This window comes from Dipodomys spectabilis, unplaced genomic scaffold, assembly GCF_019054845.1.
Source record: "Dipodomys spectabilis isolate Male_0828 unplaced genomic scaffold, ASM1905484v1 ptg000002l, whole genome shotgun sequence".
NCBI classification, from domain to species: domain Eukaryota; kingdom Metazoa; phylum Chordata; class Mammalia; order Rodentia; family Heteromyidae; genus Dipodomys; species Dipodomys spectabilis.
Window position 1 is genome coordinate 10,747,809 of NW_024870679.1, and position 25,353 is coordinate 10,773,161.

A 25,353-nucleotide genomic window follows, 5' to 3' on the forward strand; every position below is an offset into this window, starting at 1 on the left:
ATGACAGAGAACGTAGTTTGCACTGGGGCATTTCATGCTGCGAAGGAAGTTTGGGAAGAAAGAATAAAGAAACACAATGAAGATCTGAAGCGAGAGAAGGAATTTCAACAGAAGTATGCTATGACATGTTTGTTATTTTGAATTAGTGAATACTCAGAGTCTCGTCATTATGAAAGCTTATTTACTAAGTGCCAGGTATGAAGGTGTGGCTCAAGTAGTAGAGTGCCAGTCTTGATGAAAAAGTCAAATGAGAGCAAGGCTTTGAGTTCAAGCCCCTCCACTGATTTTTTAAAAAGCATTTGTATGTGGAAATGGTGGTCATCCTCTGTCTTGTGGTAGGTACTGTGTATATTCACCGGTTTGAATAGTTATCATTCTCTTTCATTTTCAGGATTGTTTGTTCAGTATTATATTTTTTAATATCTAAAATAAGAAGTACTAGAAGCACGGGTCAAGTGGTAGAGCAGCTCCCTAGCAAATGAAAGGGACTTAATCCCAAATCCAGTACCAGAAAAGAAGGAAGGAAGGAAGGAAGGAAGGAAGGAAGGAAGGAAGGAAGGGAGGAAGGAAGGAAGGAAGGAAGGAAAGAAGGAAGGAAGGAAGGAAGGAAGGAAGGGAGGGAGGGAGGGAGGGAGGGAGGGAAGGAGGGAGGGAGGGAGGAAGGGGAAGTGGCATGTGCCAGTGGCTCATACCTATAGTCCTAGTTACCCAGAAAGCTGAGATACAAAAATGGAGCTTCACAGCCAGCCTAAGCAGAAAAGTCTTTAAAACTCTTATCTCCAATAAATCAACAAAAAGTGGAAAGCAGGGGTGTGGTTCAAGTGGTAGAGGGCCAGCCATGAACAAAAAGAGTGCAAAAGCCCGAGTTCAAGCCCCAGTAACAGTGTGCATGCACACACGCACATACACACACACACACATGCACACACACAAACTGGTAGTAGAAGGTACTACAAATTTCTAGCTACTTGAATAGCTATAAGTTCGAGCTAGGACCTCTGAGGAACACCTGATTACCTGATTGGGGTTATATTTAAGGAGACTGGCTCTCATTTCCTCTGCCTCTTCTAGATCTTTCTTACTTTCCTGATTGGTTGTCTTCAGAGTTTCCTACTGATTTTACAAGAATAGTCTGTTTTCTCCTAGATTCCACATGGTCCCCTACAATTCTCATTCATTAGGTGTTTGTTTTTTTTTTAATAGTAAATTTGGGGCCTGGGAAGGTGACTCAGTGGTAGAGCGCTTGCCTCGCATGCATGAAGCCCTGGGTTCAATTCCTCAGCATCACATAAGCAGAAGAAAAAAAAAAGCTGGGAGTGGTGCTGTGGCTCAAGTGGTAGAGCGCTAGCCTTGACCTGAAGAGCTGAGGGACAGCGCCCAGGCCCAGAGTTCAAGACCCATGACTGGCAAAAAAAAAAAAAAGTAAATGTGTTAATTTCAGTTAGCAAGTCACAGAAACTTCAATATAAAAGGCCTAGGCAATTGAGAAGTAAGACAGCTCCAAAAGTAGAGCAGAACTTCCATGTTGGTAAAGTCAGCTTTGTTCTTACTTCCTACTGCCAATCCCAGGCTGCCAGCCAAGCATGTTCTCCTTTTTCATTCATCCATTCTTTTGTTTGGGCTGTAGTAGAATTAGAACTCAGGGCCTCTCACTTACTTGACTGGTGCTCACTCAATCAAGCCATGCCTCCCGTCTGACTTTCTGCTGATTATTTTGAAAGTGGATTCAGAGGATTTTTCTGCTTAGGCTTCCTTTGGATCTTGTTTTGGTCCTCTGGATCTTAGCCTCCTGAGTTAGGATTACAACTAAACCATCCAGAACTTGATTTCCTTTCTCTTTAAGAGTGAGGAGATGTTTCTCAGCTCTAGTGAACTTCTCCTTCAATGGCTAGAAATGGGTCATTTGTACACCCCAGGCAGAGAAATGGGATTGAAAACAAGATGCATTCCATGATTCCTTGGGGGTAGGGTAACAATTGGTTTTCTTTCACTAAAGAAAAAGGGAGAGTTGGTCATGGTGGCACATGCCTGTAATCTTAGCACTCTGGGAAGCTCAGGCAGGAAGATGGAGAGTTTGAAGCCAGCTTGGGCTATATAGTGAGACTTTGTCATAGATAAATAGATAGGTAGATAGGTAGATAGGTAGATAGGTAGATAGATAGATAGATAGATAGATAGATAGATAGATAGATAGATAGATAGATAGATAGATAGATAGATAGGTAGGTAGATAGGTAGATAGATAGATAGATAGGTAGGTAGATAGGTAGATAGATAGACAGATAGTCCAAATAAATAAAATAGGTGAAAGATTATTGATAAGCCACCATTTGCACCTGGTGAATGTTAAAAAAAAAAAAAGTTTAGATTCTCGGCCCTGCGGGCTCATGCCTGTAATCCTAGCTACTGCTGAGATTTGAGGATAGCAGTTGAGAACTCACCCAGGCAGGAAAGTGCATGAGACTCGTATCTCCAACTAACCACCAATAAAGCTGGAAGTGAAGCTATGGCGGCTCCAGTGGTAGAGCACAAGCCTTGAACAGACAAAAGCTTAGGGACAGCATCTAGGCCCTGAATTCAAGCCCCAGTTCTGACACACCTATACACATGCAAAAAGATCTGGATGAGGAGAAAACATTCTTTCCATGCAAAGCCAACAAGCATGCAATCGCACTCCACCAAGTCAGACACTCTGGCCTCTTATCTTATTGCCCAACCATCCATGGTTTTCCATTCTTAAAGTCTGCCTCCTCCTTCACCTGCTGCCTAAAATAGATGGGCAACTGCAGCCATCACATGTATTTCCAGCCAGCAGGAAGTTGCCCTTCAAGGGAACTGAACACAATTCTGTAATAGTCCATTGGCAAAACATCACACCGCCTGTTTGTAGCTGCAAGAGAGAATGGCTAAATGGCTAGTGCCTAGTTAATTTAAAGGATTTTTTTTTCATAAAGAAACTTGCTATGCAGCCCAAGCTTGCCTCAAACTCTAATAGCCTCCCACCTCAGCCTTCTGGGTACTAGGACTACAGGTATGTGCCACTATGCCCACTAGAGGACCCATTATTGAGAAAGAGGCACAACAGATGTCAGAGGGTGATGAGTAGTCCTGGCTACATATAAGTACTGTTATTTTTCTCCATTTAAAGTAGAAAAACCTAAGGGACAGGCCGAAGTGTCTTTTCAAGGATCGCATTGCCAGTAAATGCAGAACTGGTATTCACACCTTGATCTGATTCAGTAAACATTACATTCACCAAGGTCTTCAATGTCCTGACTTTCCCCTTTTATAAATAAAACTACTCCTGTGAAATGTACAGTGTTCATATTGTCCCAATTACGATAGTTTTGAGCTTTAGAGAGTCTTACAGTGGTGGAGAGGGACTGGACTCAATTCTGACTGCAACAAATAAATAAAAGGATGATTGCAGGCAGAGCAGGGGAGAGAGTGGGTGGAAATGCCCTGAAAGGAGTCAGAAGGGGTTTCTGGCTGACATGGCTGGATAGGATTATTGCTGAAGTAAAGTGTTTAGGGAGCAAAGCAAGGGATGCTCACCAAACTTGCTCAGTAAGATTCTTGCTCGCATTATATTCTACCAAGACAAAGAGGGTATCCTAAGCAGGGCCAATTAAGAGGGGTCTCAAAGGCAACAATCATTGTCATCAATTAAGGACCATTTAATTTAGCTGCTTGTCCTTGTAATGAAAGTAATGAATTTATACTGGAAGCTGGCAGCTCCTGCCTGTAATCTTAACTGTTTAGGAAGCTGAGATCTCACATTTATGATTTAAAATCAGCCTGGACAGGAAATTCCCTGAGACTGTAATGGAAATTAACTGCCAAAAAGCCAGATGTGGAACTGTGGCTTAAGTCTGAAGTACTAGCCTCGAGCATAAAAGTACAGGGACAGTGTCCAGGCCCTGAGTTCAAGACTCAGGACTCAGGATCACAACAACAACAAAAAGGAGATTCATGATTGCTGAAGAAGGGGAAATATGAAAGTGGAGAATGACAGCTATGGATAGGTTTGGAGAGGATGAATTTCTTTAAGTCAAAAGTAGTTTGGAATTACATAGTAATTAATTAAGACTATAAATATACCGCAAACCCACCAGTATATGAATTGTATCTCAATAAGGCTATTGCAAATAAAATATATGGGGAATTATAATACTTTTCAAAAACTCAGAACCATGTTTAGCATGCCCAGAGCCCTAGGTTCTAGCTCAGCACCAAAATAGACAAATTAATTTTAAAAAGGCATGCTATCAGACTCAAGTTCATCTCTGAACTGCTTCAAAAGCCAATACTAGAGAGAAGAGGGGAAATAAATTAGTTCTAATCAGGGGCCCTGAGAAGATGTGGGACTATCATCTGCGAAATATAGAGCATCTTAGGGAACTGAGGAACGCAAAAGGGAGAGAAAAGAAGGCGGAAAGTAAGTAGGAAGATAACATACTAGACCCACACACGTTATTCTGTGTCTATGTCTGTCTGTGTGTGCACGTGCTTGTGCACGCATGCACACACCCACAGGTTCTGGGGCTTGAACTGAGTGCCTGGTGCTATCCCTAAGTTCTTTTTTTTTACTCGAAGCTAGGGCTCTACCATTTGAAATGCCGCTCCATTTTTGGCTTTTTGGTGGTTACTTGGTGATAAGAGTCTCACTGTTTAGGCTGGCATTGAACCACGATCCTTAGGTCTTGGCCTCCAGAGTAGTTAGGATGTAAGTAGTAGGTGTGAGCCACTGGCACCCATCTTACTTTTCTTCAAGTTAATCCTCAAAGCGTTTTACATGCTTTGTGGAGTCAATTTGCAAGATGAATAGGTGAGAGGTTCTGCACATCTGGACATTCTCTGAATGCCTCCAGTTGTTGGAGGGTCTGTAAAACTAAAAGAAGGCAGTAGAATCTTGCTTCGCATGATTGAGACTCCTGAGTTTCATCAGCTAACATCTAAATCATTTAGACACAGCTTGTCTTTATAATTGTGAATCCTGGGCAAAAGGAGAGGAAATAACCCCACAAAGGACAATTCCCAAAGGAGTGGGAGTTAACCCACTGTTACCTTGGGACATTTATGGTACTGATTGCTTTTATAATTATTGCAAAATCAATTCTGATATCCACACAACAGTGACAGCTGTCTATGTCAATACTTAGGAACGAAACTGATGTTCTGTTCTCCTAGACTAGTCCGGATTTGGGAAGAACGAGTAAGTTTAACAAAACTAAAAGAAAAGGTCAACAGAGAAGATGGAAGACTCGTTTTGAAGATAGAAAAAGAAGAATGGAAGGTAAACGCTAGAAAAGTAATTTCTGATTCTGCACTTTTTGTTCTTTGTTGGAGAGTTGAAAAGAGGGACAATGTAATTAAGACTGCAATAGCTGCGTTCAGGTAGCTCATTCCTGTAATCCTAGCTATTTAGGAAGCTGAGGATCACAGTTAGTCAGCCTACGCAGGAAAGTCTGTGAGAACCTTACCTCCAATTAACCACCAAAAAGCCGGATATGGAGCTGTTGCTCCTGGTAGAGTGTTAGCTTTGGTAAAACTACTCCCAGGCTCTGAGTTCAAACCCCAGGCCTGGCAAAATAAAAAGATAAAAGACTGAAATAGCTACAAATTATGTTTATTGTAGTGGGGATTGAACCCAGAACCTTGTTCTTGTGCTTTCTATGAAAACGTTCTACTGCTGAACCATGCCTCTAGTCCGTCCGTCTGTCTGTCTGTCTTTCTTCCTTCCTTCCTTTTTTTCTTTCTTCCTTCCTTCCTTTTTTCTTTCTTTCTTTCTTCCTTCCTTCCTTCCTTCCTCTTTCCTTCTCCTCCTTCTCCTTTTCCTATTCCTAATCTGATAAAAAATTATCAGATTAACAATATACCAAATAAGTCTCGGTACCAAGAAGAACAGAAAAGAGACATATAAATTCACAATTTTTTTTTTTTGCCAAAATATAATTTGCTACTGGGCCCTAGCAGCTCATGCCTATATTCTTAGCTACCCAGGAAGTTATCTGAGGATTTAGAATCAAAGCCAGACAGACAGGAAAGCACTTGGGACAATTATCTCCAATCAACCACCAAAACTTAGAAAGTGTATCTGTAGCCTAAGTGGTAGAACATCAGCCTTGAGCAAAAAAGCTAAGAAACACTATCCAGGCCCTGAGTTCAAGCTCTAGTACTAGCTGAATTTTTAAAAAAATTATTTGCTAGCCAGATACTGGTGGCTCAAGCCTGTTATCCTAGCTACTCAGGAGGTTGAGATCTGGAAGCCATGCTAGGCAGAAAAGTCCCCGTGAGACTCTTATCTCCAATAAACCACTCAAAACCCAGAAGTAGTGCTGTAGCTCAAATGGTAGAATAAAACCCTTGAGCACACAGAGGCTGAGAGACAGCGCCCAGGCCATGAGTTCAAGCCCCACAACCAACAACAACAAAAAAGATTTTCTGCTTAATCTCAAGTTATTTGTTATATTTTTCCTCTTAATCTTTATAATATGTAATTTCTCATTTTCTTTGAAAAAAAAAGATGACCATCTGACCACCATTTCTTTTTGAAATGATTGATTAAAGCTTCATAAAATAAAATGGATATTATTACTTTGTTAGGTGTGCGTCCAGATTGATATTTTTTCCTCTCTTTGCATATAAATGTACTTAGACACAATTGCTTTGCTATATTAGGCATACTGTAATTTTTATAAGTGTTTATTTTTATGCATGTACATAGGTATTTATAGTTAAATGGTTAACTCCCTTGCTTCCTCTTGGGTCTATTTTACACTGAAATAAAAATCAATAGAATTTAGAATACATAAAACTCTTTAAAAATGCCCAGCTTAAAAATACTTTCAAGATTAGGGCTGGGAGGTGGCTCAGTGGTAGAGTGCTTGCCTTGCATGCATGAGGCCCTGGGTTTGATTCCTCAGTACCACATAAGAAGAAAAAAAAAATACTTTCAAGATTTCTTTCATGCGATTGTTTCTAACACATTTATAAGATTATTTCTTTGTTGCTTTGTATGTCCCTCCCCCACAGTATAATCCCTGCTTTCACTGTATTTGATGTTGGTATAATTTGTGGAGGGGAAGGGGAAAAACAAATCTTTAACTAGGGATACAGGTGGACCCATTGCAACAAGGAGATGTACAAGTCGTTATGTCGAAAACGAACTTTACAACTTTGGTGCGGGGTGAGGGGGGGGGGAAGTGGATTGGGTGGGGGCGGGGGGTGGATAGGAAGGGATGGGAAGGGGAAACAAAGGAGGAGGCTACAATGCTTGATAAGAAATGTACTCATTATCTTGCCCATGTAATTGTAACCCCTCTGTACAGTTTTTTCACAATAAAAAAAAAATTCCCCCCCCCCCCACAAAAATACTTTCAAGATACTTTGAAATGAAGAAAAGTTTAAATGACTGATTAAGATCTTTTTGATAATCTTGTTTATTTGTGTATGTGCCAGTCTTGGAACTTGAACTCCAATTTGTCTTTTCCTACTACTTGAGCCACATCTCCCATTCTGGCTTTTTAGTGGTTAAATGAAGAGTCTCATTGATTTGTCCATCTGGGCTGGCTTTCAACCCATGGTCCTCAGATCTCAGCCTTCTGAGTAGCTAAGATTACAGGTGTGAGCCACTGGCACCTGGCTGAATATTCTCAATTTTAATAGTCCATTGACTCTATGAAAGCCTAGTAGAACAGAAGCTTTGAGACATACTCCAATGTTTTTGTTTTGTCAGTTGTTCAGTTTGAACTCTGGGCCTGGGTGCTGTCCCTGAGCTCTTCAGCTCAAGGTGAGCGCTCTATCACTTGAGCCATAGTGCCACTTCCAATATACTCCAATGTGTGTACATTATTGACAAAGATATGTCACTTTTGTTAATTATGCTATAACTGGAGTTTGAATTTTAGCAAAAAAAAAAAGGTAAAGGTCTTAGAACTTAGTAGTAACATAGAATACTTGGAATTTTTTTTTTATCTACAAAAGTTAAAATTTTCCCAAGTCCTTTTTTTTTTTTTTTTTTGTAGGCTCAATGCAAGGCCTGTCCCTTAGCTTGTTTGTTCAAGGCTGGTGCTCAACCACTTGAACCCTAGCTTCACTTCCTGCTTTAAAAAAATTTTGCCAGTCCTGGGGCTTGAACTCAAGGCCTGAGCATACTGTTCCTGAGCTTCTTTTACTCAAGACTAGCACTCTACCATTTGAGCCACAGTACCACTTCCAGCCTTTTCTGTTTATGTGGTATTGAAGAATCGAATCCAGGGCTTCATGCATGCTAGGCAAACACTCTACCACTAAGCCCACACATCTGCTTTTTGGTGGTTAATTGGAGATGAATCTTACAGAATTTCCTATTTGACTGGCTTTGAACCATGATCCTCAAACCTCAGCCTCCTGATTAGGTAATATTACAGGCATGAGCTACCAGTACCCAGCTCCAAAGTTTTTTTTTAATTAATTAATATCACATCTCAATGTGCCAATGATCTAACTTAAGTCATATAGTGACTCATTTCTTTTACTTTAGACTCTCCCTTCTTCTTTACTGAAACTCAATCAACTACAGGAATGGCAACTTCATAGAACTGGTTTGTTGAAAATTCCTGAATTCATTGGACGGTTCCAGAATCTCATTGTGCTAGATTTATCTCGAAATACAATTTCAGAGATACCAAGAGGAATTGGTAAGAAAGATTGCTTTTACTCCTATTCTATTTTATCTAGCTGTTTTTTTTAATAAGTATGTGGACTACACATATCCCCAAGTTGCGAGAAAACTGTAAAACATTTCATCTAAATTGAAACTCAAGGGAAGTAAGCTTCTAGGTTAGTTGGAGCAATGAGAGATGAGATTTCAAAATGAGAAAAGTCTGTTTGGAGACACTGTTCTGTAGCTTCGGGAACAACATTGCTGATTTAGCTATTCCTCTTACAACAAGCTGAAGGCAATAAAAATCATTTAGCTTGGCACTAGTGACTCATGCCTGGAATCCTAGCTTCTCAGGAGGCTGAGATCTGAGGGAGGTTTGCAACTAGCCTGGACGGACAAATAACAGAGACTCTTATTTCCAATTAACCAGTAAAAAGCCAGATGTGGAGATGGGGTTCAAGCCCTTGAGTGAAAAGGCCAGGCAAAAGCGCAAGGCCTTGAGTTCAAGTCCCAATACTGGCACAAAAAAGAACAAAGGAAGGAAGGGAGGGAGGGAGGGAGGGAGGGAGGGAATGAGGGAGGGGGGGAGGGAGGGAATGAGGGAGGGAGGGGGGAAGAGGGAGGGAGGGAGGGAGGGAGGGAGGGAGGGAAAGAAAATGAAAATTCATGGCACAGTGGGGAAAAAAATCCTTCAAATGAAAAATTGCCCAATATATTTTGGTTTTGGTGTTGAGGCTCAAACCCTACGCCTGGTAAATGCTAGGCAAGGGCTCAACCACTGAGTTACCTTCTGCCCAGGCTATGTAGTTTAGTTAAAACAATGAAAATAGTCATGTTCCTACCACCAACACTTTTCCTGTGTTTAAAGTTGGGGCAGGACACTGACAAGGAAAAAGGGAGAAAATAAGAACTGTGAGTTAGGGGCTGGGAAGGTGGCTCAGTGGTAGAGTACTTGCCTTGAATGCATGAGGCCCTGGGTTCGATTCCTCAGCACCACATAAACAGAAAAAGCTGGAAGTGGCGTTGTGGCTCAAATGGTAGAGCGCTAGACTTGAGGTGAAGAGCTGAGGGACAGCACCCAGGCCCAGGGTTCAGACACCACGACCGACAAACAAAAAAACAAAACTGTGAATTATATATGAAATCTGCCCTATAACTTCATCGTAGCTGGAAACATTTTGTTCATCTGTTTTCCACTATTTTTTGTTTTGTTTTGTAGGACTACTTACTAGACTTCAGGAACTGATTCTTAGCTACAACAAAATCAAAACTGTCCCCAAGGAACTAAGTAATTGTGCCAGCTTGGAGAAACTAGAACTGGCTGTCAACAGAGATATATGTGATCTTCCACAAGAGGTCAGAAAAATCTAAGTGTTTATCCTATTATTTCCTATCTACTAGTAGTTTACTTCTCCATTATATGTTAAAAAAGAAAATTCACAGGCTGGGAATGTAGCTTAGTGGTAGAGTTCTTGCCTTGCATGCATGAAACCCTGGCTTCAATTCCTCAGTACCGCATACACAGAAAAATCCAGAAGTGGTACTGTGGCTCAAATAGTAGAGTGCTAGCCTTGAGCAAAAGAAGCTCAGAGACAGTGCCAGGCCCAGAGTTCAAGTACTAGGACTGGGAAAGAAAGAAAGAAAGAAAGAAAGAAAGAAAGAAAGAAAGAAAGAAAGAAAGAAAGAAAGAAAGAAAGAAAGAAAGAAAGAAAGAAAGAAAGAAAGAAAGAAAGAAGAAAGAAAGGGAAGGAAAGGGAAGGAAGGAAGGAAAAGAAAAAAGAAAACTCACAAGGAAAGGCTAGAAATCTTATGTCAAAAATACTATTTAGAAGAAGTACAAGTTGTCATGTCGAAAATGAACTTTACAACTTTGGTGGGGGGGGGAGGATTAGGTGGGTGGGGGTGAGGGGAGGCTGGGAAGGGTAAACAAAGGAGGAGGCTACAATGCTTGATAAGAAATGTACTGACTATCTTGTAATTGTAACCCTTCTGTACAGTATTTTTACAATAAAAAAAATACTATTTAGAAAACTACATTGCAGCTTTTCAATTAAAGAAAAATATTTGTAACACAAAAGGTAATTCCATTATTGTCATAGTATTGATATATTTTGTTGATAAATATTGATATATTTAGATTGCTATCTCCTTGAAATCCAGACAGAATTAAAAAAATAATAATAAAATAATAAAATTCAAAAGAAAAAAAAGCCGGGTGCTGGTAGCTCACATCTATAATCCTAGCTGCTCAGGAGGCTGAGATTGGAGGATCATGGCTTGAAGAACTGTGTCAAAAGTCTGAGAGACTCTTCTTTCCAATTAACCATCAAAAAAAGCAGGAAGTAGAGGTGTGGCTCAAGTGGTAGAGTACCAGTTTTGAACAAAAGAGCCAAGTGAGAGGCCCTCAGTTCAAGCCGCAGTACTGGCTACCAAACAAGCACTTAGTTACACTAATAAAAACTGAAAATCATGCAGAGCAATGACACATAGCCAATTGTATGAAGTAAGGAGGAGTAGACTGGAAACTGTCATATCAATTCAGTTTTTGTTTAAAAAAACTGAGAATACTGGTATTGTCCTACTACTTAAAAAATTTGTTGTTATTATAAAGGTTAGGTACAGCGGGGTTGCAGTTATATGTCAGGTAATGAGTACATTTCTTTTTAGATAATTTTACCCTTTCCCTTGCTCTCTCCCGATTTTTCTCTTCCATCCCCTCCCACAAGTTGTATAGTTCATTTTCAGCGTAGTATCTAGTGAGTATCACTGCTGCATTTGTTCACTATTTGCCTGCCCATTTCTATACCCTCCCTTACTTTTCCAAAGATGGGTAAATGTACAAACAAGACAAAAAGAAAATAAAATCACAACCAAGAACTCCATTTCCTGGAGTTCATTCCAATAAATATTATTTTGAATGATCAGATGTATATAGGCATCTGTCAGTTGAGATGCTTGAACTCAGGTCCTAGGTGCTGTCCTGAGCTCTTTTGCTCAAGGCTAGTGCTCTAGCACTGAACCATATCTTCACTTCACCAGTTTTTGAGGGGTTAATTTGAGATTAGTGTCTCCCAGTATCTTTTCTGCCAGGGCTGGCTTTGTACCTGGATCCTCAGATCTCAGCCTCCTGAGTAGCTAGGATAACAGGCATAAGCCACTGGCACCTGGCCCCCTGTGTATTTTAGATCTAGCTTCTGCATATAAGAGAAAACCTGCCATTTGTCTCTTGAGCTTGGCTTACCTCACTCAATATGATTTGTTCTAGGCCCACCCATTTCCCTGAAAATGACATAATAATGGCTGTGTAAAATCCCATTGTGTACAGGTACTCCATTTTTTTTGGATCCACTCATCTATGGCAGGGCAGCTGAGTTGTTTCCATAGCTTGGCTATTGTGGGTAGTGCAGCAATGAACATGATGCGCAAGTGTCTTTCCAGTATCCTGGGTCCTGATGTTCTGGATTAGATGTCCAAGAGTGGTATGGTTGGCTTGTAGGGACGATTTAGGTTTAGTTTTTTGAGGAACTTCCAGGCTGCTGTCTGGGTGCCTGTACTAGTTTACATTCCCACCAAGAGTGCAATAGGGGTTCTTTTTCCCCACATCCCACCAACGTTTATTGCTGTTCAAATGCAAAATGTTGGCCAATCTAACTGGGGTGAGATGGAATCTCAGAGTTGTTTTGCTTTGCATTTCCTCTCTGGCCAGGGATAATGAGCACTTCTTCACATGTTTCTTTGTCATTCTTACCTCTTTTTCTGAGAACTCTCTCCTTAGCTCCTTCAGTATCCTACTATGTGTTAATGTGTGTGTATGTGTGTGTATGTATGTATGTATATATATATATATATATATTTCCATGTATGTATATTTGCATATATTTGCTGGTTCCAGGCTTTGAACTCAGTACCTTGCACTTTCTCAGCTTGCTTGTTTGCTCAGCTGGTATTCTCCCATTTAGCCAAGCCAGCTTTTTGCTTGTTATTTTGGAGATGGAGTCTTGTGGACTCTTCTGTTAGAGCTGGCTTCAGAACACAATCCTCCAGGTCTTGGCCTCCTGTGTAGAGGAGATTACAGGCGTGTGTCACCACTAATAATTTTTGAGGGTTTATTTAGAAACTAAGAATTATCAAGCAATAAAGCTGATATGTGGATGAAAGTAAAACTTGATGATACATGCTTACTCATAGAGCCAAGAAAAAGCTTGAGCATGAAGGTCTTGTTAATGATGGTATTTGGTTAGTTTGGAAAATGAATTTCCATTGGCTAGATTCATTCCCGCCCACCCTTCTCTCCTCTTTTGTGCTAGACTGCACACATGCTAAGTGCATGCTCCACCACTATCCCCAGCTCTGAGTAGATGCAATTTGTATGCTATATATAGCAATATGTTATATAATAGATATTATATAGTGTACACACACACACATATTGGTACCAGTCTTGGGGCTTGAACCCAAGCATATGCATATATATGTATATGTATATATATGTATGTATGTATATGTGTGTGTGTGGTAGGCTAACGCTCTACCACTTGAGCCACTTCCATCTTTTTGGTGGTTATTTGTAGATAAGACTCCCATGGACTTTCCTGCCTGTGATGGTTTTGAACCTCCATCTTCAGCTCTCAGCCTCATGAATAGCTAGCAATACAGGAGTGCCTGTCTGTATGATAATTTTTTATTTCACTGGAAACTACTCAGCTTTACTTTCCAATTGGTTGTGAACTATTATGCATCCAGCATAATAATTGAGTGTCCAACTCAAATGTAATGCAAAACATCCCTCGATGTCAAATTGCTCCTGGATCAGGGTAAACCTTCCATGAATTCACATGGTAGACATGGTTTGAAAAGCCTTGCTTTCTCCTGCAGCTCAGCAAACTGTTCAAACTCACTCACCTCGATCTGAGTATGAACCAGTTTACTACCATCCCTCCCGCTGTGTTGAACATGCCTGCGCTTGAGTGGCTAGATATGGGAAGCAACAGACTTGAGCAACTTCCTGAAACCATAGAAAGGTAAACTGAATAACTTTTGAATGCTACTAGCCAATGCCTTAAAACCACCTATGGAAAATAAGAACTGAAAACAGACTGAACCACTCAAAGGGGAGCCCCCAAGCATTGGTGATCACAATACACTCATTGACTTTAAAATACGCTGGCTTGCCACAGAACGATTTCATGTATGCCAAATATGTAAAAGGGTTTAGGGAGTGGAAAAACTGGTTGTGCAAAAATTTGGCATTTGGCAAAAATATGCCACCATGTTACCCATATGGCTGAGTGCATGCCAGGCATTTCTATGTACTTTACAAAAGGACACGGGAGCAAATGCAGAGAATGTTAGTTCACACCTCCAATGTCAGTTAGTAGGCGTCCTGGCCAGCATCCAGGCTGTTAACCATTGTGCATACCACCTTTACTCTGACTAGGCATGGTAATAATTTATGACTTGTCTCTTTAGACTCAGATTTATGCAACATTTACAACACTAAGAAAATTGTGACAACTGTGAAGAATTCTAAAATATGTTGATTTCATTTCTACTACCATGGGGGCATAGCATTATGAAGGTTAATTTTTTTTTTTTTGGTCGGTTGTGGGGCTTGAACTCTGGGCCTGGGTGCTGTCCCTCAGCTCTTCAGCTCAAGGCGAGCGCTCTACCACTTGAGCTACAGTGCCACTTCCGGTTTTCTGGTGGTTTATTGGAGATAGGAGTCTCACAGTCTTTCCTGCCCGGGCTGGCTTTGAACCGTGATCCTCAGATCTCAGCCTCCTGAGTAGCTAGGATTACAGGCGTGAGCCACCAGTGCCTGGCTAGAAGGTTAATTTTTTTGAAGATTAATTCTGTAATGTAGTTTATTCAGGTGTTGTAAAGTAAGTTAAATCAGTAAGTATATTGGTTCAAAGAGACACTGCAAACATGAGATTTCTCTCTCTCTCCCTCCCGCCCCCTCCCTCTCTCTCTCTCTCAGAGCCTAGGGTGCTTAGCTTTCTTGCTCAAGGCTGGTGCTCTATCATTAAGTCATAGCTCCATTTCCAGATTTTTTTTTTGGTAGTTAATTGGAGAGACTCTTCTACCCAGGTTAGCTTTGAAATGAGATCCTCAGATCTCAGCTTGCTGAGTAGCTAGTTTATAGGCATGAGCTACTGGTGCACAGTAGCTCAATTTCTTTGATTTTTTTCAGGTAACAAAAACCCAGATTTTATATAATGTGACTGATCATAGAAACTTCTTTTAATTCTCCAGAATGCAAAATCTACATACATTATGGCTACAGAGGAATGAAATAACATGCTTACCAGAAGCAATCAGCAACATGAAAAATCTGGGTACTCTTGTTCTCAGCAATAATAAATTGCAAGATATTCCAGCATGCATGGAAGAAATGGCAAATCTGAGGTAATGAGTTGTAGATAGAAAACTAACATGTCATTTTTGGCCACACAACAAATACTTAAGAGACCATGATTAATAAATTTGGGTTCTAATTTATATGATGCGTATCTTCTCAAAACCTCCAATCAGACTGGGATATAGTTCAGTGGCAAAGCACTTGCCTAGCAAATGCAACATCCTGGGTACAGTCCGCAGTGCCAAAAAAGAAAAGATTTAAAAAAATACAATAGGAAGTGGTGCTGTGGCTCAAAGCGGAAGAGCACAAGCCTTGAGCAATAAAGCTCAGGGACAGAGCCCAGGCCCTGAGTTCAAGCCCCACGACAGGCAATAAATAAATAAATAAATTCAAAGCCTTCTCTAATGAAATTCTATAATTTGATGGATCAGGTTCATGCAGTGTTGGTCTTACTCAAGGAAGAATGATCAAATGTAAACAGTATTGGGATTTCTCAGTCTTAAGATATAGCTTATGTTGGTGACCTTTTTATGAAAAATATTTTTATACTGCTAAAAAATCTCATTAGTAAAGCCTAGTTACTCAGGAGACATCTGAGAATTGTGCTTTTATGCCAGCCCGGGCTAGAAAGGCTGAGAGACTCTTACCTCCAACTAACCACCAAAAAAAAGGTGGAAGTGGAGCTGTGGCTCAGGTAGTAGAGTGCTAGCCTTGAGCAAAAAAGCTCAGGGACAGCACCCGGGCCCTGAGTTCAAGCCCCAGGACTGGCACACACACACACACACACACACACACACACACACACACACACAACACACACACAATCTCACTGGCAACAATAAGTTACCTAAAGCTAGTATTTTTTTTCTAGGAAATGTAAAGATTCTTGGGATATATCATATCTCACCAAAATATTCAGTCACTGAAACTAATCATTTGATCTTTCTCTAGGAAAATAAATGTACATTTCTATAGCACCTATTAAAAAAATACTGTTTTTGGCGAATTGCTAGGTTTGTCAACTTCAGAGACAACCCACTGAAACTGGAAGTAACACTTCCTCCCAGTGCATGCACAGATGAAGAGGAAGAACAGGAACTATTTGGCCTTCAGTTTATGCATACATACATACAGGAGTCACGGAAAGCAGGTAGGAGATTTGTACACCAATCTTTTTTGGTAATATGTGTATATAGTTAACTTTTCTATCATTTCTTTATGGATTTCTCATTCCATCTTGCTTTTTCTAGACTCTTGACCAATATTGTAGGAGAAAAGTGAGGGAAGTGGAACTTGGATGGAAACTCGGATAAAAATGAGGAAATAAAAGTTGTATTCACACATTTTCAAGTGGAGTCAGGAAACAAATTCTTTGAGCAGGCACTTGAAACATTATCAATTGAATGAAGAAGTCATCCATTACCCATTCAATTTCTCTTCACACACACATACACACACACGCACACACACAGACACACACGCGCGCACACACACACACACACACACACACACACACACACACACACGCCAGGCAGAGGCAAGTGCTCTGTAGTTACATCACCAACCTCAAACATGAAAATTTTCATAGGACACAGATTTTAATCAACAATTAGAATGAGGTTGTTTTTTTTTTTTTGGGGGGGGGGAGCTTGATTTTTGGTGTCAATCCTGGGCCTGCATGCTATCCCTGAGTTTCTGGGCTCAAGGATAGTGTTCTACCACTTGAGTGACAGCTTCACTTCTAGCTTTTTGGTAGTTAATCAGAGATACCAGTCTCATGGAATTTCCTGCCTCGGCCGGCTTTGAGCCATGCTTCTCAGATTTCGGCTTCCTGATTAGCTAAGATTACAGGCTTGAGTCTACAGCATGACTTAGAATGAGGTTTTGATATAAATTGTGTAATCACTTAATCTCTTATAATTTAAGATGTAATGTTTTCATTAAGGAAATAAAGCTTTTAAGCCAAGATTAGGGGAATGAAACAATGAGCACAATTATCTGTGAAGTGATAGCTTAGTAATAAAAATTATGGCTTTACAAATCACCAAAATGTGGAGGTTTTGACTTAACAGATAGACTTTAGCCCATCTAAACGCAACTACTTTGAAAAGTGTTATCAGCCAATAACCATTTTTCTAAAGAGGCAGTCATTTTTGCCAATCTCCAGTGGAGGATGCTTAGGAGGATGCTTGTGGATATAGTGTCCTGGTAGAGTACCTGCCTAGCATCCCTAAAGCCTTGAGTTTTACCCACAGCATCACAAAAAGAATAGTCATTAGATCTTGTAGACAAGATCACAGGACAGGTTGGGAGGATGATCAACAAAAAATAGCTCTAAGCCAGGTGGTGGTGGCTTATTCCTGTAATCCTAGCTACTCAGTTTGATAATGTTTTGTTTTGAATCGGTCATGGGGCTTGAACTCTGGGCATTGGCACTGTCCCTGCGCTCTTCAGCTCAAGGCGAGTGCTCTAGCACTTGAGCCACAGCACCACTTCCAGGAGTTTGAGATCTGAGGATAAAGTATTCTTACCATTATCGCAAACATTATTAAGCTAAATAAGGCTCAGAACTGAAACATGCTAGTTCTTGGATTAAACATAACAGACTTTTGTCTGGAGAGGAGGTGTGGCTCAAGTGGTAAAATGCCAACTTTGTGCAAAACAGCCAAGAGCTAGTGCAAGGCCCTGAGTTCAAGCCCCAGTATTGGCACTACAAAAAAAAGAAAAGGAAAAAAAGAGAAAGATTATGTCTACTGTAGAATAATTTTTATTTTAGGGCATAAATTGTTCAATGATACAAAACAAATCTTAGGACATAAATTAACATCTATGATTCAGTAAAGTAAGTATTAAATGACATGTCATCTTCTTTATATTGATTGGAGACTGAGTAACTAACAAAAACTAATCAAAGTACCATACTTTAATAATATTTGACATAACTTACAATGAGAAAAAAACAACATAAGTATTAAAAGCCTGCCTGTTATTAAAGATCCGTTCCTGAATTACTAGAATTAGCATCATTTGTTAATATTTGTTGAATATTACTGTGTGCCTGAAAATATTCTAAGCATTTTATGTGCACACAATGAAGTTGTGAGGTAGGTTTTATTATTATTAGAATCATCCTCATTTTAAGAGAACACAGAGGCACAAAAGGATGAAGTAGCTTGCCCAAAGTCACATAGCTGAGAGGTGGTAAGGTTGGAATTTGAACCTAGGCAGTGTGACGACATAAGATTAGACTAGAAAGGTCCAGAATTAAAACTGAGCTAAGATTATAGTTATCTTGCTAGCATTCCATTTTCTACAATTTTAGATTCTGGAATATGCACTAATAATTAAAACCATTTTTACAAACAGATATAGAAACAAGTGAACAATAGATGTGTTAAAGAGTAACAGTCACTTCTATGTTTGGTTTATTTGCTTGTGCATAGAAACTACTTATTAGGTAAATAATGCTTAAATGTGAGGTTTTTGATTTCATCATCTAATTCTATTTTATTCCAAATTACTTTCTCAAATTGGAGAGAATATACCTATTTTTTGTGCTTACCATTTGTCAAAATTGGCCTGATAAAAGATATGATGCATAAATAACTTCAAACGTTATTTGTAAATTTCAAATTTAATTTGTAATTAACGCTTTTAAGTATCATTTGGGAAGTTCTGACTGGATAATTATCTAACAAAAAAGTGAAAGTTTTTTTCCCTTTTTATGAAAGAATCTCTTCAGATGGTGTTTGTAATGGACAAATTCTGGTAATACTCTACAGATGTTTGAAGATGATTTCATTTACTGATTGTAAACGTGTCAGAATTTGTTTGCATTTGAAAAGAATCACAAATTGATCATCTGTTTTTGGTTTTGGTTAGTCATGGGGCTTGAACTCAGGACCTCAGCACAGTCCCTGAGCTTTAGAGCCACAGCACCACTTGTGGTTTTCTGGTGGTTAACTGGAGGTAAGAGTCTCATGGAATCCCTGCCCAGGCCAGCTTTGAATTTTGATCTTCAGATCTCAGCCTCCTGAGTAACTAGGATTACAGGCATAAGCCACCAATGTCCAGCACAACTGATTAGCCTTTAAAGATCTGCATAGAAAAACATCCACATGGAAAGGCAAATATTCAGATTGGTATTTGTTACAAACTCAATTGATAGTTAACATTTTGAGCTTGAGAAATAAAACAAAAGGAAAATAAATTTCCCAAATGAATGCAAATAGAAAGTTCATATGTTAATTGTGTGTTTGGTGTGTTATGTTTGTTTCAGATCAGCAAGTCAACTGTTCAACTGCTTTATTAATGTCTATAAATACTGATGGATAATGTAATTCAAAATGCCCTGGTGAAGAGGATTAAGAATTTGGTGAATTCTCTGGACTTCTGAAGTAAAAAAACAATGTTTTGCCAAAGTTTAATGAGGCTACAGTATTTATAAAGTTTGTATTGTCTGCTATTTATATTTTTGTATGTGTAAAAATTTTCTTTTCTGGAAGACAGGAGATATCTGAATTTCTTTTCCCTTAACCAGTTGTTTGTAGTGAAGAAGAAGGAATTGGTAAAGCCGTTAACAATACATTTTCCAGAGACACCAAAGGGTCTATATAGTTCTGTAAAGCAGGACTGAATCCCTTGTGCTGTAAATACTGAACTCGGCCTTGGTCAATCAGCAGTTTACAAAGATGCCCTATCTTCTTCTTTTCTTCAACAGTGAGAATCCTAAATTGAATAAAACATACAAAACGTTAAAAATATGACAATTATTTTAGTTACTTCTATTTACTGAGAAGCTGCTAAATAACCCATATTATACAAGGTGCTGTCTCATCCTTCTAAGATGTACATACATTTTTTTCAGCTATACCCACCCAGCCCCAAAATATTTAATTAACTTATTACAATTATTATATAAATTGTATAAATTATTAATTTATTTATTATAAATTATTAACCTACTCTAAATTAGATTGTAAAATAGGCAGGTTCTCATTCCTATAATCCTAGATACTCAGGGGCTGAGATTTGAGGATGTCCTGCCAGCCCAGGCAGGAAAATCTATGAGACTCTTATCTCTAATTAGGTAACAGAAAGTGTGAAGTGGAACTGTGGCTTAAGTGGTAAAGTGCTAGCCTTTAGCAAAAAAAGTGAAAAGATAGTGCCCAGGTCCTGAGTTCAAGCCGTAGTACTGGCACATTACACACACATGAAATAAAATTAGATTGTAAAAAATAATACTCTTGAAAAAATTGTTGGTAATAGTCCTTGATAAGAAAATTAGCCTCTCATTTAATTTTTCTCTGGTTCCACTTATCTGAGGTTCAATTACTATGAAAATATTAACTGGAAGTGAAAACTTCCTGAAATAAACAATTCATAATTTTTTTCTATGCCTGTCCTAGGATTTGAACTCAGGGCCTGAGCATTGTCTCTGAGCTTCTTTTTTTTTTTTGGGGTCCGGTCGTGGGGCCTGAACTCTGGGCCTGGGCGCTGACCCTCAGCTCTTCAGCTCAAGGCTAGCGCTCTACCACTTGAGCCATAGTGCCACTTCCGGCTTTTTTCTTTTTGCTTATGTGGTGCTAAGGAATCAAACCCAGGGCCTCGAGCATGCAAGGCAAGCGCTCTACCACTGAGCCACCTTCCCAGCCCCTCTGAGCTTCTTTTTGATCAAGGCTTAGAGTTCTACCCTACTTGAGATACAGAGCCATTTCCAGCTTTATCTGAGTAGTTTATTGGAGATCATAGTGTCCTGGATTTTCCTGCACAGGCTGACTCCGAACCATGATCCTCAGATCTTAGCATCCTGAGTAGCTAGGTTACAGGCATAAACTACCAGCATCTGGTTAATAATTCATAAATTTTAAATTAATGCCATTCTTAGTAGCCTGGTGGGATCCTTCCCACATGGGACATGATCTCTCCTTTGCCCATTGCTCAGTAGTCACCTAAACAGTCATTTCCAGGATCAGACTGATGATGGAGGTATGGCAGTGGACACTGGCTTTGGTAATAGCACTAGTTATAGGTATCCACTGGGCATGCTGCAGTGTTTTACTGGATTATTAAGGGAAGATAACTGTACTATAACAATACAGTATTTCTCCTTCAATGTTGTGTATTATAGTCACTCACCCAGGCAAATTGTCAGTGCTGTCATCTCTGATCCTATATTCTCCATCATCATGTTCTTCACTGTCATCACTTTGATGATCTTTGCTCTTTGTAGTAACAGCTGTGTCTTCCAAAGGCGCTTTCCGCATCCCACAAGTCGCCCAACTACTCATTCGCTGGAAATAGTGGAATTCCACTGCTCCAAGGCCTAGACCCCTGAAATATTCTTTGCCCACATAATGTCTCCATTCACACCTGTGGTGACAACAGAGTGCAATAACAATGCCAGCCACAGGGGTCCACTTCTCTGGGACATTATTTTCACTTCCTTCCTTGGCCAAAGTGTTAATTTCATTTTCTGTTTTATCATTCTTTATGCGTTTGGCTAAAGGTTCTTCATTCCTTTTCTCATAACAGGCAGCATAGGTTTCAACCAAACATCGTAATGCAAGATCTGCAAACACAATTATGTACCCCCCCCCAAACCACAACATCTTTAAAAGCATTTTTCCACATTTCTTAAACATTATGGCTTTTAAAAACCAAACAAGAACAACAAAAAGCTACCTACCTTATACTGTAATAATTCCATCATAAATTACCAACTTTGGTCAACTGTATCAGCTTTCTACTTGTACCGATTCTATCATAAATTACCAACTCTGTTTAAATGTGTTCTTTTCTGCTTTTATTCTGCAAAGAACCTATTTTCCAATAAAACTGCGACTGGAGCTTAAGATCTATAATCTCAATTTCTTGTCCAATCTCCTCTCTCATTTCTCCTACCCTAACTGAGGACGTCAATGGTATAGAAAACATTTTTTTTTTCTTTTCCTATCTTATATTCCAGGAGGAGTTTTGAGTTTAAGAAACACAAAGAAAATGAAGAAGAAAGATAATTTTGCTTAGCATATTGATGAGATGTTCAAGATACTGATTTTGAAATGTAAGACTTTCACAGCAAATAGTATAAATGAGAAGTTGAGAAAATGGGTTCAGAATGTAGGAAGTAGGGCTGGAAAGGTGGCTCAGTGGTAGAGTGCTTGCCTTGCATGCATGAGGCCCTGGGTTCGATTCCTCAGCACCACATAAGCAGATTAAAAAAAAAGCCAGAAGTGGCGCTGTGGCTCAAGTGGTAGAGCGCTAGCCTTGAGCTGAAGAGCTGAGGGACAGCGCCCAGGCCCAGAGTTCAGGCCCCACGACAGGACCAAAAAAAAAAAAAAAAAACAGAATGTAGGAAGACCTCATTGGGTAGCTTTCCTGTATTTGTATTCATTCAGCAAATATTTAATGACGGCCTTTCATATGCAAAGCATATAATGATTAATATGTACAAATGTAGGGGAGCATATGCTCCATGTTAAAATGAAAATATTTTAACACATTTTAAAACTAAATAGATTGGCAAGTTCAATAAAATAAATTGTTACAAAGCCTACTTTTTCCTCTGATTAGATTGTCATGCTGTGTCCAATTAATTAAAAAAACCAAATTCTTATTCTTAAATTTTATTACCCTAACATGTAAAAACTGGATATTAAATGGTCTGATATTTCATTAGTAAATTTAGCTCAATATATGAATTTCAGTCAACAAATACTGGGAACAGTTATTTGGAGAAAGAGTTCCTCTATGATCCTGTAAGTTCTCTCTTTCCAGACTTTTTTTTTGAGGGGGAGGGTGGAGGTCTCACTATGCTGCTCAGGTTGGTCTTGAAATAACAGATCTTTTAATATCTATTTTTACATCTTAGGGCTACAAAAATTTTTATTAATTTAAAAATAAAAATTTAAATATGCACAAGGCACATTAGATTTAAAGGACAAGTAGAGTGGGAAGATTGTGAAAGAAAAGGGGCTGGGAAGGTGGCTCAGTGGTAGAGCGCTTGCCTTGCATGCCTGAGGCCCTGGGTTCGATTCCTCAGCACCACATAAGCAGAAAAAAAAAAGCCGGAAGTGGTGCTGTGGCTCAAGTGGTAGAGCGCTAGCCTTGAGCTGAAGGGCTGAGGGACAGCGCCCAGGCCCAGAGTTCAGGCCCCGCGACTGGACCCCAAAACAAAAAACAAAACAAAGAAAGAATAGCATTGAGGAAGGGAAAGAAATGGGAAGGTAGTGTCACAAAAGAGGAGGAGACAGATCTTCAAGTAGAGTAAAAACTACAGCAGAGATAAGGGGGGAAAGGGGGATTTAGAGTAATTTAAGGACATGGGAGAGGGCTATCAAACCCTATTCCTTTGAGAAACACAGATTACACAGAAGGAACAACAAAATGTGTGCTCTCCCCATTCCATAATGGAACTGGTTTATTTATTTATTTATTTATTTAGGGGTCTAGTCGTGGGGCCTGAACTCTGGGCCTGGATGCTATCCCTCAGCTCTTCAGGCTAGCGCTCTACCATTTGAGCCACATCGCCACTTCCAGCTTTTTTCTTTTTTCTTATGTGGTGCTGAGGAATCGAACCCAAGGCCTCATGCATGCAAGGCAAGCGCTCTACCACTGAGTCACCTTCCCAGCCCGGAACTGATTTATTTTTAATGAGGGTTAAATAAGACAAGGTATATGATAAAGTCTAAAAATATGAGCAACAACCCAAATATATATTACTTAAAGTCATTTCCAGTCTATTTGAATCATATCGAGTAGAAGCTCCACGTTCCCCTGTGAGGATGATGGAACAATGGCTGACGTTTAGGGAGCACTAACATAGACTAGGCACTGTGGTCAATAATAATAAATTACTATCTCTGGAGCTGGGCACCCATAGCTCATGCCTGTAACCCTAGCTACTCAAGAGGCTGAGATCTGAGGGTCATGGCTCAAAGCCAGCTGGGCAGGAAAGTCCATGAGGCTCTGATCTCCAATTCACCACCAGAAAACCAAAAGTAGTGCTGTAACTCAAAATGGTAGAGAGCTAGGCTTGAGTGAAAAAGCTCAGGGACAGCACCCAGGCTCTGAGTTCAAGCACTATGACCAACCAAAAACAAAAGAAAAGAGTTCTTCCCAAAAGTTTCCAAGTACTTCCTTCAAAATAGCCCAAATAAGTGGATAGGTAGAAAATCCCTGTATTTTGCTCCAGAATTGAATATAGTCACTATGAAGATAAATTATAAACACAAAAACAAAAATTACCAGGAAATAGAACTTTTTTTTTGTTAAAAAAATCGAAACTAAAACAAAATGGGGGAGAATGATGGAAAAGGTGACACTGATCAAGATGTTTTGTATTCATCTGACTTACGGAACTGAGACCCTTTTGTATAACTACTTAAAAAAATAAAAGCTGGGTGCTGGTGGCTCATGCTTATACTCACTCCTAGCTACTCAGGAGGCTGAGATCTGATGACCACAGTTTGAAGTCAACTCATACAGAAAAGTTTGTGTGACTCACATCTCCAATAAACCACAAAAAGCTGGAAGTGGAGTTGTGTCTCAAGTGGTAGTCCACTAGCCTTGAGCACAAAAGCTCAGGGACAGTGCGTAGGCTGGAGGCTCAAGCCCCAGGACCAGCAGAAAAAAAATCAGTAAAAATTAAATAAATTAAAAAAATAAATAAAAATTAAAGGAAAAAAATCTAAACTAGCAATGGGAAGCGCAGCTCAAGTGGTAGAGCATGAGCCTTAAGTGAAAAAGCTACATAAGAGAATAAGACCTTGAGTTCAAGACCAGTATTGGCAAAAACCCACACACAAAAAAGTCCCTACAAGAAAAACTAAACTACTTAGAAGAGACCATTAAAAATGATCAGGGACAATTTAAGCTAGAACTTCACGAACTGATTGAGAAATTATTAGTGTGTTTACATACCTGTTGCCACACCACACAGATGCTTTCCAATTCCTACTACAGGTAGTTTCCCTTCTCTTAGAACAGGAATCTTGTCTGAGATAAAAGGAAAAATTAAGTTTGCTCTCTTGGTTCTCACAACTACTAATGTGATCAGAATCTTTGAGTTATAGTGCTGTCTTTTTTTTTTCCTGTATAAAATCCAACATATAATATAAGAACTTGTTTACAGTTTATCACATCAGCAAAGTAATAGATTGTTAAATAATTTTAAATACAGTGGTTTATATATAAATGTTGTATTGCTTCTCAAGGCATGGAAAAAGTTAGGATATTTGCGTTATTTCCTTTTTGAAGAAATAAAAACATAGGAAAGGTATAAAAAGGGCAGTGAAAATAATGACTGAGGAGGTGTATGTTTGCACAGAACTCCACAGCTGATTCA

General features: G+C 39.5%; 2 protein-coding genes across 4 annotated transcripts in view; one reads left to right on the top strand and one right to left on the bottom strand.

Annotated features, from left to right (window-relative positions):
* Lrrc39 (leucine rich repeat containing 39) lies at positions 1–19,343 on the top strand. 2 transcript variants are annotated; one of them, XM_042678838.1, is made up of 8 exons: positions 1–113; positions 5,191–5,302; positions 8,564–8,681; positions 9,867–10,003; positions 13,523–13,668; positions 14,903–15,055; positions 16,022–16,158; positions 19,288–19,343. In XM_042678838.1, the coding sequence occupies exons 1-8, from the start codon at positions 1–3 to the stop codon at positions 19,341–19,343; spliced, it is 972 nt and encodes a 323-aa protein (XP_042534772.1). The 2 variants fall into 2 exon arrangements, with proteins under 2 accessions (XP_042534772.1, XP_042534765.1); XM_042678831.1 differs by having other exon boundaries at positions 5,191–5,296; positions 8,525–8,681.
* The window catches only part of Trmt13 (tRNA methyltransferase 13 homolog), a 16,884-nt gene continuing 10,548 nt past the window's right edge, over positions 19,018–25,353 (bottom strand). Inside the window, exons 9-11 of one of the 2 annotated variants that reach the window (XM_042678812.1) lie at positions 24,930–25,004; positions 21,147–21,579; positions 19,018–19,736 (exon numbers count right to left, since the gene is read on the bottom strand). In XM_042678812.1, the coding sequence (XP_042534746.1) occupies positions 19,541–19,736; positions 21,147–21,579; positions 24,930–25,004 (704 nt within the window). In that variant the 3' untranslated portion in view covers positions 19,018–19,540. Of the gene's footprint in view, positions 19,737–21,146; positions 21,580–24,929; positions 25,005–25,353 lie in introns of those variants that run through there. The other variant, XM_042678819.1, reaches the window with a different exon arrangement.